The sequence below is a fragment of the Molossus molossus genome, unplaced genomic scaffold (genome assembly GCF_014108415.1).
Source record: "Molossus molossus isolate mMolMol1 unplaced genomic scaffold, mMolMol1.p scaffold_m16_p_14, whole genome shotgun sequence".
Lineage (NCBI taxonomy): Eukaryota > Metazoa > Chordata > Mammalia > Chiroptera > Molossidae > Molossus > Molossus molossus.
Window position 1 is genome coordinate 36,676,003 of NW_023425349.1, and position 12,721 is coordinate 36,688,723.

Below are 12,721 nucleotides of genomic sequence, written 5' to 3' on the forward strand. Positions count from 1 at the left end.
TTTTCATGTGCAGGACGTGTAGGTTTAAAATGTCACGGTTAACAGTGTCATTGGTGCATGTGGAATGGCCCCGAATGCAAAAGTCCCTTATTTCTAAGTCATTTCACTCTCTAAACAGAAGTGAGTTCTTCCACAGTATGGAGTTTGCAACTAGAAGGGAAAATGAAGACAGACGGGGTCGCTCCACCTTGGATTTGGAGTTGCAGTCACCATGACCACCCCCTACTGGCCCTGACAGAACAGTATCGGACCTTGTTGGGTTGGTTGACATCATAGTTGGACAAGGAGCCGAGGAGGTGCTGCAGGCCTGGGACATTGTCGTCGTTGATGGCATGGATGATGGCTTTCATCACAAAGGAGTCTTCCTCATCCTTGAGAAAAACAGCAAAGTGATTGTTCGGACCTGTCCTCGTGGTTGGCAGGATACTGAGATGAATGAGAACCCGAGGTCTGGGAGGAAGCCTTCCCACCTCAAGTTCCTACACGACCCTGGTCGCTCTTCTACCTTAAACTTTTCTTGCAATAAATATAATTTCTCCCAACTGATTATTCAGGATAGTTTTAATCTATAATATTTATTTATTCTCATCATCTTACTTAGATTAATAGTGTTTATCTTTTCTTTGGTCCCACTGCCAACCTCATACAATTCCCCAATCCAGCCTTCCTCCTCTTCCTCTCCCTTCTTCTAACTTGCTTCTCTCCCACTTCTTTTTTTCCTTTTAACATTTCCGATCTCTTTTTATTCTGCAAGTCTAGAGCTTCAGCCTCAGGGAAACACTAACTTCAGGGGGAAAAAAGACAAAGAGCTGGTGTCTGCTGATGTGTGATCCTGCCCTTGGAATCCCCGGATTCCACTCAGGAAACGCCGGCTATTCAGTTACAGGAGCAGCCTGGTTCCCACAGAATCACCCTTTCTGCCTTACCTGGAGTCCTCTTTACCAGCAGGGTTAACAAAGCCCTGTTGTCTCATCGTCCGAGGAAAGTCTTGTTAAATTCAAATATGTCTAGTCATATCTGAAGAGCTAATCTGTGATTAGGTTTCAGTTTGGATTGAGGGAAAAAAATTATGGAATTGTTCTCAAGGTCTTTGTACAGTCAGTGCAATGCCAACAAGGCAACCGGGTTTAGCCTTCTGGTCTACCACAAACTACACCAGCAGGCCCTTCTGCGTTTTTCCTGATTCTCTGGTGTGTGTATGTGTTTTCGCGGGGAAGACTGTCTGCCCCTTCTGTACTATTAGAATACAAGAGTCTCCCAGGTCAGTGGCAATAGAAGGCTTTCATTTTAGTTCATAAAAATTAAAATGAGCTCTTCCCTCTTCAACTGACCAACCTCTCTTTTATCAAACTGTGTGTGTGGGAGGAGGTAGATGGGGTGGGAATAGGTATGGTGCCAATCAAAACACAAAGAAAAAAGGACGAAAGACGCAACAGAGTGCATCAAATCAGCCACCCCAACTCGCTGCCCTGAGAGAGGAAGGACAGGCCTGACGTTTACACGACTTCAGGTTTTCTGAGTTGTTGAACAAATCAAACAACCTAGACATTCTAAGTACACAGTGCTAACAAAGAGCCTCACCAAGGCAAACGAGTTTGCTTACCAGAGTATCATCACTTCTGGCGACACTCATGTTACTTCTGGATAAGAATGACCTGGATAATCTTTGGCACAGTGATATCAAGCGAACAGATTGCTTAAAAAACAAAAACAAAAACAAAAAGAGGATAAACAAAGGCAGGGGGAGAGGACAGTTTATGTAACAATACTCAAATTAGTGCAAGCAAGTCTTTAAGATGGCGTTCACTGCTGACAGCACGCAGTCTTCAGGGGCGGGCAACCCACAGCAGGTTGGATTGTGTTTGCTTAAAGAATAATTCTACAGGTCTTATGAATCAAGACAAAGGATGTAGAGAGAGTCTCCTGTATTTCATTATTAAACTACAGAACTGAGTGCCCCACGTCCCCCTCCCTCTCAATATTTTGTTCTTTATTCTTCGAGGAATTAGATCTCACCCTCGCGAGGCCCTTACGTGGCCCCTCCCCAGAGAAGCCTGGTATCCAAGGCTCTTGCACTGTGTCCTGGGTTCCAGGCAAGCTGGCAATGGCGGGCAATGTGACTATCAAAACCCATACAATTGTTGGAAATGAACAGGAAAAAGAATTAGTAAATCCCTCCATATCAAATAATCTTACTTTCCACTTTTTCCGGGCTGCGAACTTCTTGAATTTCTCCATGTTTACTGCTGATGCTTTTCTACTAAGTGCTTGTTGGGTATCTTTAGGCTAAAATGAAAGTCCAAGAAAAAAATTTAGCGCTATCAAATTACAGAAATGCATCACACGACAACTTTTTGAAACCTCTCATTATTTGGGAGGCGTGCTTACACATTCACCTTGCTAGAGTAACAACACATGTTGAGATAAAATGCACGATCTAGGGACCTAGTTGGCAGAGGCTACCTTTGTGGCTAAGGGTTGCAAACGATCCATAAAGACGGGCTCTTGGGGAAAAGTTGAAAAGTTGAGCGTGGGCCAAGCTGAATAGCTACTTTCCCTAAGAGAGTTTGGGAGTGGCGAGAGCACGGTGAGGCCATGTTATGAGGCATTTGAACGTGAACATCATCAAGTAGTTTAGAGCTGGGTGGGACCTCAGAGGCCAGGGAATTCAGCCTGTCTGAGAGCATTAGAATGCCTTCTACTGCATCTTTTTCAGGAAGCCAAGTAGCTCCACCTCTGAGAGAATGAGACATCACTGCCTCCAGGGGAGCCCAGGCAACTGCTTGGACCTGGCACGGCAGACTTCTCCAGCTGCCCCAGACTTACTTCTTTTTTTCTTAAATTAAAAAATAATTTTTTTAATCCTCACCTGAGGATATTTTTCTATTTATCTTCAGATAGAGTGGGAGGGAATGAGAGAGACACATTGACTGGTTGCCTCCTGCACGACCCTGACCAGGGCTGGGGATGAACTGCAACTGAGGTACATGCCCTTGACCGTAATCGAACCCGCAACCCATTGGTCCACGGGCTGATGCTCTACCGCTGAGCCAATTGGCCAGGGCCCAGTTCTACTTCTGTAATGCAAGTCATTGCGTCACAATCTGCTTCTTGGTTTCATGATTTTCTTCTGTAACTGCCAGGTCACCCTTAGTCTTTCTGTTCTAGCTGAAGGAACTTCAGGTCTTTTTTTTTGTTTTGATTTTCATTCGAGTTTATTTGAACCAAACAGATGCCAGGGAGTAAGATCTCAAATGCTCTGGAGAACGAGTTTCAGTTTCTTTTATGCATTTGAACTTGAGGAGGGAAGTAAGGAGGATGGCATGGAGAGGGGAGAAAGCAAGGTGGGGACTGGGGTACAGGTCAGTTAACAAAATTATATGCTCTCTTGAGGGTGGTTACCCTTTATTTAAAGTTGTGCTAATACAGATGCACAGAAACAATGAACAGGGCTTGCTTAAGGCAAAGATAGACCTTTTACTAAAAAAGTTATATGCCAGGGGTCTGACTACCCACCATGACCTGCCCATTTAGTAATTTATAATCAGATTGCCCTGTGAGGTTACTTTCCATAGGACCTCTTTTTTCATCCATGGCAACTTTAAATCTTTAAATGCCAACAGGTGTCAGTTATGATGTAAAGGTGTAATATGCAAGGGGGCGGCCACAGCCCTGGCACAAAGGCAGCTATGCCAAGTTTCTGGTGGCCTCGTGGAATGAGGGCTCAGTTTTGGTAGATCTTTAAATTTTTCAAGAGAAGTTTGAATTCCAGATTTGATATTATATTTAAATGTTGGAAATTAATTTAAAAAAAAATTAAAAGTATTGTTTGGGCCAACATCCCACAGGTCAAACCAAATATGACTATTGACCTTCAGCTCCCTGTTTACAATCCTGTATGGTGATAGCTTTCTCCTCTCCAGCTCCGTTATCATCAGCATACTCTCATCTGCTAGTTGTGCTAAAATATGGCACCAACAGCAAACACAATACCCAGATGTGCCCTGTGGTTAGAACCCACAGTAACGAGTAATACCCTAGAACACATGCATTTCAAGATGCCCTTTAGTACCCAAACCAATCACAATATGCAACCTACCTTGATCCAGGGATGCTGTAAACTATCTTGAATTGTCATTCTCTTCCTTTGTGGGGAGAGAGAAAAGAAAGAAAGAAAAAAAAAAAGCTGTGATCATAGAAGCAAACACTGAGGTTGTTTCCATGCCGGCTGGGCCAACAACACAGATGTTCTAGAAAATGCAGTTTGGGGCCTGCTTCATGGAAGAAAGCTGCAAAGTACATCGGTCTTCGTGTGATTATTTCACCGTGCCTGCAGGACCGACTGAGCAGGCACAAAGGACCCTGCCCGCGTTTTGTGAGGCACGTCACGAGGCATGCTTCCCTTTGCCAGGAGCAAACACCTGGGTCTCATAAACGTGGCCATGCGCACAGGCCAGGGTAACCCTCGTTGAGCTGAGGCCACAGCGGAGCACCTTTCAGGAACGATGGACACTCACTTTGGATCCTTGACGAGCAGTCTTCTTATGAAGTCTTTGGCGAGGGCACTGGTATTACTGAAGTATTCTTCCTCAAATTCGTAGTTGACAGCGGACACATTTGCTAACGTTTCTTGCTTAGTGTCTCCGAGAAATGGCGAAGCCCCACTTAGGCTGTTAATAAAGTGGGGCACAGAACACGTACAATTACTGCTTGTGTCGTCATTTCCTCCCCATAATACCTGATGGGGGAGTGAGGAATAAGATTATAATCTGGTGTTTGGGCAATCGCTTCAGAATTCCACTTAACTGTCATACACAAAAGCTTCAGCTTAAGGCAAGGAATGCATTTAAAAAGTCAATTTGGCCCTGGCCGGTTTGGCTCAGCGGTTAGAGCGTCGGCCTGCGGTCCTGAGAGACCCGGGTTCGGTTCCCGCTAAGGGCGCGTACCTCGGTTGCAGTTTGTCCCCAGCCCTGTTGGGTCGTGTGGGTGGCAGCCACTCGATGTGTCCCTTTCACATCGATGTTTCTCTCTCTGTCTCTTCCTCCCACTCTATCTCAACAAAATGCTGAAAAATGTCCTCGGGTGAGGATTAAAAAAAAAAAAAAGTCAATTTGGAACAGCATCTAGTAGTTTAAAAAAACAACCCTTTCTTATTTCCTCAGTGATGAACAGACATGCTTTCTTCCAGTGATTATGCTGCAGTTTCTGATGACTCATTTTTGAATTCGGAGAAAAAATGTTTAGTTAGTATAAACTGAACGTGTTCTGGGGGTGTAAAATGAATGTTTACATAAAAAGCATGCATAAGCGGAAGAGATCAACATGACTGATTAATAAAACATACGGTCTCAAAGAAAGAGGGAAAGAATGTGAGTTGTGGATTCTGGTACTTACAGAATGTAGGTGATTACCCCAATACTCCTAGACATCAAACAGAAACAAAACAAACGTCAGAAGAAGGATACATTACATCAGAAAGATGACAACATCAAGGGCATGATACTTACCACATATCTGCCTCGAGCCCAAGAGGTTCATAGTTGACTATCTCAGGAGCTAAGAGGAAATAAATGCACATTTAGTGTTGGAAGGAAGCGAACCGACAGGTGGTATATAAACCAGAAACATGTACCAGGGAAATGAAGTTACAGCAGGGGAAATTTTGCCAACATAGTGATTTTGAGAAATAAATAACCAGAGGAGCAAAGAAACTTACCAACAAATTCTGGAGTCCCAAATATGTTTTTGAATTCGTTTCCAAAGTCAATTTTATGGGCCAACCCAAAGTCGATGATCTTGATCCGAGGTTTGGGAACATTTCTATCCAAAAGCATTATGTTTTCAGGCTAAAAAAGAAGAAGAGAGAGAAATAGTGCAGCAATATTCATAACCAAAAGATGGAAAAGAGCCCAATGCCTATAAACAGAGGAATGGATAAAATAATGGCACATACATATAATGGAGTATTACTCAGCTTTAGAAAGGAAGTAAATTCTAACATGTGCTACAACATGGAGGAACCTTAGACATTATGCTAAGTTACATGAGGAATGAGCAAATTCATGGAGACAGAGAGCAGAATGGTGGATCCGAGAAGATGGGGTTGGTGGGGTGGGGGAAAGATGCAGAGCTCCCGTTTAATGGACACACAGTTTCAGTGTGGGACAATAATACGTTTTAGAAACGGATAGTATGTTCACAAGGTAAATATACTAATGCCACTGGACGGCATACCTAAAAATGGTTAGAATGGTATAAATTATGTTATTTTTATTTTACCACAATAAAAAATAGCTGCTCTGCTCTGCTCTGTTGAAGGTAGCTGAATGGTTCTTCCTCTCCCCGGAAAGAAACAACTGAACAAAGGCATAGAGGGTACATGCAAGAGGACACCCGGAGAATGTTTAGGTTTAGGTTCTCCCAGGTGGAGACCGGTGACACTAGGGTGCAAGTGGCTCATGTGGGAGCCGCTTGGTAGAGAGATGGGGAGACAGGACACGGGAGGACGCTGATACAAGGCGTCTTCTCCAGGTGGGGGTGACGGGAGTGTAATCCCCTGAGGAACTTGGAGAGAAGAAAAGCACTCAGAGTTGTCCAAACAAAGCGGGAGGGAATTAGGGAGTTTCTCAACCACCTCCCCATCCTCCACTGCTGAAAACTGCATTTCCAGCTCTCGGGCCGGAAACCAGACGTCAGGCAGAGCCATGGTGACTGCAACAGCCGTCTCTGGGGTGTGTATCAGTGAGTGTTGGGGGGACCCTGGTAGGTCTTAATAGCTTTACTACAATCAGTATGAAGAAAAGCCTTCCTCCTCGGAAGTCCTATCCTAGCTCCAATGACTGGACTCATTCGCCTGGCAATCGATCACACGCTGCTCTGTGACAGTCTTTTCGCTGCCTTGGACTGCACCCTGAATCTTAACACTGACACGGGCACTTCCTGTCGCTCAAGGGTGTCTTACCTTTCCAGAGAGACCACAACCTCTGACAGTGGGAGTATGACATTAGCTCCCATAATGCCCTGCCTCTAGCCATGACCCCACTTAGCCAGTCTCAGAGTTTGGCTTGATTGATTACCGGTGACAGAGCCAGGCCCATAAACCGTTGCATCAAGAGGAAGAGTAGAGAGCAAGGTACCTTCCATCTTACGTGCCTGCTGCCCAGAGGGGTGGACACTGGGAAGCCAGTGGGCACTCCAGGCTGAAAATGTCCCATTGGTGGCAGCAGTTGCTTTGCTTAAAGACCTGGCTTATAAGACCCCTGATTCTTTCCCAAAGATTCTTGAATGTAATCACTAATCTTAAGCCTCTATTCCACAAAAGAGTTAGGAGTCTCTGTAGGAGGCACGCATTAGACACTTGCTGATTTACACTGATAATCCCATATGTTATACCCACACAGGAATGACACAAGTATCTCTTTCAAATGCCTCAAGTTTCTTAGCAAACAAACAACCACAGCTGTGGTTTCCATTAGCTTCTATCGGCTAGCACTCAGCAACATACCTTAAGATCAAAGTGGGCAATCTGAAGGGAGTGCAGGTAGTAAACACCATTAAGAATTTGTTTGAGAAATTCGGTCGCTTCCTCTTCAGTCAACGATTCCTTTTCGGCTAAGAAGTCAAACAGCTCGCCACCTGCAACCCTGGAAACCAAGAAGCGGAGGTTACTGATGACAATTCTGTTTCACACTGAGCTGTTCTCTCACAGATGACGGGCACACACAAATCTCAGGCCAGAGAACAGCATAAGGATGTGCTGAGCACGGAATCCGAATTCTCCGTGCTTCTCATCCTGGATGAGAAATCTGCATTCAGGTACATTGTGCTCCAAAGCACTGGAGAATCATTTTCCTAACGGTGCTATGTTCACAAATAAGGGGAGCAGGCAGACACGTGAAAGGGAGAGAATCAATGTATCCTTAAGACGTTCTAATTAAACCCATTTGGAAGCGAAGTCGTAACTCACTAAGAAACAAAACTACAGGCCACCTTTGTGCAGAATTTATTAAAAACACATCTTCCTAGCTCAATCAGAGAGTGGAAAGTTCGTATTCTGTATGTTAATCAATTTTTAAAAACCCCAAACCACAATATATAGCCTGACAACGATTTTTTCTATTGTATTTGTTTATATGCAAATCCCTATATATTTATAAAAACTCATATTTAGTAGTACATATAACAAACACCCTAACTAATAAGAATAAACGTACACAAAGTTGAAATGTACGTGGTTTTGGGGGACTTACTTAATCACTCTCCCTGGCCGGACTCTAAGTCCCTCAGGGAAGAGGTCAGCCCCAGCTGCTGGCCCCAACTGTCCGCCACTTCCTTGAACATTTCTGGCCACACAGCAAGAGCTCAAAACTTTTTTATCAAGTGGATAAATGAACAAACTCCCTGATTAATGGCAAATAACAGAGAACTTTTAATAAGAGTTTTTATAAGTTAATGTTTATCATTTAACCACACATTCACAACATAATAATTAGCCGCAATTGTGCACATAACCACCGTGTTCATTATCTTTCTTGCGTCAAGACAGCTTCATAAACATTATACCTACATCTACAACTGGTGCTCACGAACTAAACAATAATGACAAAAAGCTGTTTTCTAAAAGAAAGTTTCAGGTTTCTCCCTTTCCCCTCCTAGTCAGTGTCTTTCTCAGCCTGCCCCGGGTCCATGGGATCAGAATTGCTTGGGGTGTTTTGACAATGCAGATTCTGAACCTCACTTCTGAAAGGCCACCTGGGAATTCCTAAGAGCGGGGACCAGGAAACTCTCGGCCCTTCACACCAGCACCCCAGATGATCTTAGCACAAAAAATATCCAGGACCCTTTCTCAAAGTCTGGATTACCTGCCTGTGCATATTTAACTTTGAGATGTTTATCCAGAGGGTGTGGTGATTCCCCCAGCCCTGGGAGCCAAGCAGAGGGCTCTGGCAGATCCGTGATGTGTCACAGAACCAGACCAGCCAGGAAGGCCAGGAGCCCCCCGCCCCTGACCTAGGTGGTGTGGCCAGCAGCTGGCGACATCGGCCAGGTGGTGGCCCTCCTGTCTGCAGCCTCGCAGCCTGGCCTCCCTCTCATCTCCACAACGCCGTGTCCCACGCTGGCTCCGGGAACCCTCCGCTTTTGACTTGTCTGCGTTCTTATTCCTCTTACAACCAACAATGACGAAGGGACTCCTTCAACTACAGGGAGCACACAGGAGGAAAATGGGAACTGTCACCAGACCACGGCTGGGGAAGGTGCTGCACCATCTGTTCGCCTGTGTGCTCTCCAGTGCTGTGGCCACCCCTTAGGGTGTGCACTACATCACAGAGCACGCGGGGTCTGGCCCTCGTCACCCAGCTCAAATCTTCCTTCTGCAGCCAGGTTACTCCTTCTCTCTGAGCCTCGATTTCTCAGCAAGCAGGAATAACAGGACCTATTAGTGTCAGGGTTTTAAGGATTGAAGATAATAAACATACACAAAGCAACTGGCAGGCAGGTGTGGCAGGAGGCTGAGGCCCTGGGCGGAGCTGGGGCCCTTAAAAAGGAAGGAAAGCACCCATCCTGTGGAAGCCTCGCCCCTCCTCCGCCCGCTCCTGCGGGGGAGGCCCGTCCAGCTTCTTCCCTCTCCCCACTCCGGTCCACTGATGTGGCCACACAGAGGCACCCGGGAGGACTTCTGTGATGGTGCCCAGCCCCAGCTTCTCCTCCCTCAGCCCACCTTGCTCACGGAGAAACAGCTGGGGTGGGGCTGCTTGGACTTGGGGGGAATCTTAGAGCACCCAGACAGCTCAGTGCAGCGTGGAGGCCCAGTCCTTCCTAGGAACCCCACGGCTGCCCCAGGCCAGGCCTTCGCTCCTCTTTTTTGGCTGGTGTGGCCCCCTCACGCCCCTCCATTCAACCTTCTTGTGCCAAACAGCTCAACTCCCACGGTGCTTCCTGACTACAGAAGCGAGAAGCGGGAACCAGCCTGGAGCCCCAAGGGAGGGACCAGCCCGGGGACTGGCAGTGCCTGGAGAGGAACGAGGAAGGAGGCACAGGTCACCTCTGGCTTCTCCGTCTACCCTGCTCGCAGGGCCTGTTCAGCTCTCCTGCTGCTCACGACGGGTCCACACCGTCTCTTGTCGGGTTAGGGGATCCCCCATCTCACTGGGCCTGGACCCACCCCTAAGTTTCCGCTGCTCCCAAGGCCCCACGTACATTCGCATCCTCCTTTACGCTGATAAGGAAGGCAGACGTCTCAGCCATGAAGCTCTACTTAGAAAAAATCTTTAGTCATTAATGAAAGTAAATGAATGTAAGTGATTTCAGCCCAAGTTTGCGATCATGACAAGCATCATTTGACAATTTACCCCTGTTTAGCACCCCCCCACCCCAAATTTCAGAAGGTAGACAGAGATGGAAGGTTTTTCACATCCGCTCTTACATACATGCTCAAACCAGACTGAAATGCTTCCAGCGTTGCTGCCGAAGAGCCGGGTGTTAACAAGGGGGATCAGCCTAACCTTGGTGCTTTCACTCTTGGTTCCAAATTTTACATTTTGTTTAAGAGAAAGAAGATTGATGGAGAGATGAGCAATCTGTGCGGCAAATTTAGAAAGTCAGCCTAACCTCCTTTATTAGGCTTTTGAGTCAGTGTTTTAAATTATAGCGTTATCATGGAAATTATGGGAAATGAATGCTAATAAGCATTGGCTGCTTTCTCCAAGAGAGCTACAGAATGCGAGGTTCCCTCTCCTCCGTTCCTTCCCCTCCCACCCATGCCTCCCCTAAAAGTGATCCCTAACACAATGTAATTAGGACGCATTACAGCTTTAAAAACAAAGTGGGCCTTCAGAGTGACATGAGAAAGTATCACAGGATTCCAGTCTCAAATAAAACACTATTCGGGGTTCCCAGCTCTTGCCAGGAATGTGCAAGTCATAGCAGGCCTTGATTCCGGACCGCGTCTGGTCATAACCTACATTGCAGGAGACTCGGCTACAAACTAACTGCCCTGGATGAGCCATTTCAAAACGATCACGGTTCTTTAGTGTTGGGCTGAATTCCCCCGTTTGATGTTACAGAACAAGTGTGTGTGGTTGGTAAGCTGGGGGCCAGAGGAACAACTCGGGAAGCGTGCTCTCCCAGGGCACACCCTCACGAGGTCCTGGCCTGCTATGACAATGACTCCTGGGAGATGACATGGAGGTCATACCACTTTTCTGGACCTCAACTTTGCTACCTGTAAAATAAAAGGCTTGAACAACTGGGTAAAGTGTCTTTCTAAATAACCTTAGTGTAATAATAATCGGGGGGATTTGGTAAAAATGCAATTTCTTAGAACCCACTTACTGAGGTTCTGACTTAGCAGGCGGGGGCCCCAGAATCTGCATTGTAACAAGTCACTCGGGTGATCCTGATGCTGATGGGCCACAGTGCGATCTCTCAGGAATGATACTTTCAGGTTCTGTAAGCCGGGGTGCGGACGCGGCAGAGCTATTGCTGTGCTCCGCCAAACTTACCTTTCCTCCTGGGTGGAAAGCTCACCCGCACTTCCCAGTTCCCCGGAGTCCAGGATGAACCAAAATGATGCGTGCCACTTTCAGGCCCGACTCCTGAAGCATCTCACACAATCCTCTCCCCTCTCTTTGGCCATCTAAACACAGGTGACCCAGCAGAGGCCCCCGAGGAGGGCGAGGGGGCAGCAGAGACATTAGGTGGAAGAAAACGAATCCCGACTTGCAGCCAAGCTGACTCACAGCCATTGAGCTTTCCCGGATGGACCGCGGGCTCAGCAGGACCCCAGACAATGGGACAGATCTGTAATCAGCAGTCTCCTAATTTCGTTCTTATAGAGCTGCTGAGAGCATGGACTCTGAAGCCCGTCTGCCTGGGTTCAAATTCTAGTTCTGCCTGTCTGTGTCTCGGTGTCCATATCTGTAAAATGGGCCGAGAACAGATTCTATCTTGTACATTGCTGTGATTATTAAATACATGAAGACACTTTAAGTGCTCAGAGCAGCACCTGCCCACTGGAAGTCGTAGAAAGCTTTTTATTACTAATATCCTATGTTACTCATTTTGAGATACATTTTTTCCCCATTTGGACATCTCTGAAATCGGAAGATTTTTTTTTCTTTCTTTTGTTACATAAAATATAGTGTGTGGCCCTGGCCGGTTTGGCTCAGTGGTTAGAGCGTTGGCCTGTGGTCCAGAGAGACCTGGGTTCGGTTTCCACTAAGGGCACATATCTCGGTTGCAGTTTGTCCCTGGCTATGGTTGGGTCAGAGCCGTGCGAGAGGCAGCCACTCGATGTGTCCCTTTCACGTCGATGTTTCTCTCTCTCTCTCTCTCTCTCTCTTCCTTTCTCTCCCTCCCACTCTATCTGAACAAAAATGGAAAAATATCCTCGGGTGAGGATTAAAAAATAAAAAAATGTGTATATACACACACACACACACACACACACATATATATGTGTGTGTTACAATGGACTGTAGTTTAGATTAAATTAAATTCATTATCATTGTTGGTTTTTTTTTAAAAAAAGGATATGGATCCCTGAGTCACTGTTTGAGGGAGAGCCACCCAAACAGTAATATCCACATTAGATTCTGAGCAAATGAGAAATAAATCCTGTTATGTTAATCCACTGAGATTTTGTGGTTATGTTCCATCTGCTCTAAATACAAATTTATTTAATCAGAAGTGATAAAACAGTCCATTTTAAAAATTAAAACGA

At 46.0% G+C, this 12,721-nt stretch overlaps 1 protein-coding gene across 14 annotated transcripts in view; it reads right to left on the reverse strand.

The window, feature by feature from the left end:
• The window catches only part of DAPK1 (death associated protein kinase 1), a 170,073-nt gene that overhangs the window by 42,121 nt on the left and 115,231 nt on the right, over positions 1-12,721 (reverse strand). For all 14 annotated transcript variants that reach the window (XM_036260774.1, XM_036260775.1, XM_036260776.1 and 11 more), the window contains 9 exons: positions 7,505-7,643; positions 5,717-5,846; positions 5,508-5,556; positions 5,395-5,421; positions 4,518-4,670; positions 4,100-4,145; positions 2,197-2,286; positions 1,604-1,696; positions 252-371 (listed from right to left, as the gene is read on the reverse strand). In XM_036260774.1, coding sequence (XP_036116667.1) covers positions 252-371; positions 1,604-1,696; positions 2,197-2,286; positions 4,100-4,145; positions 4,518-4,670; positions 5,395-5,421; positions 5,508-5,556; positions 5,717-5,846; positions 7,505-7,643 — 847 coding nt within the window. The remainder of the gene's footprint in view (positions 1-251; positions 372-1,603; positions 1,697-2,196; positions 2,287-4,099; positions 4,146-4,517; positions 4,671-5,394; positions 5,422-5,507; positions 5,557-5,716; positions 5,847-7,504; positions 7,644-12,721) is intronic.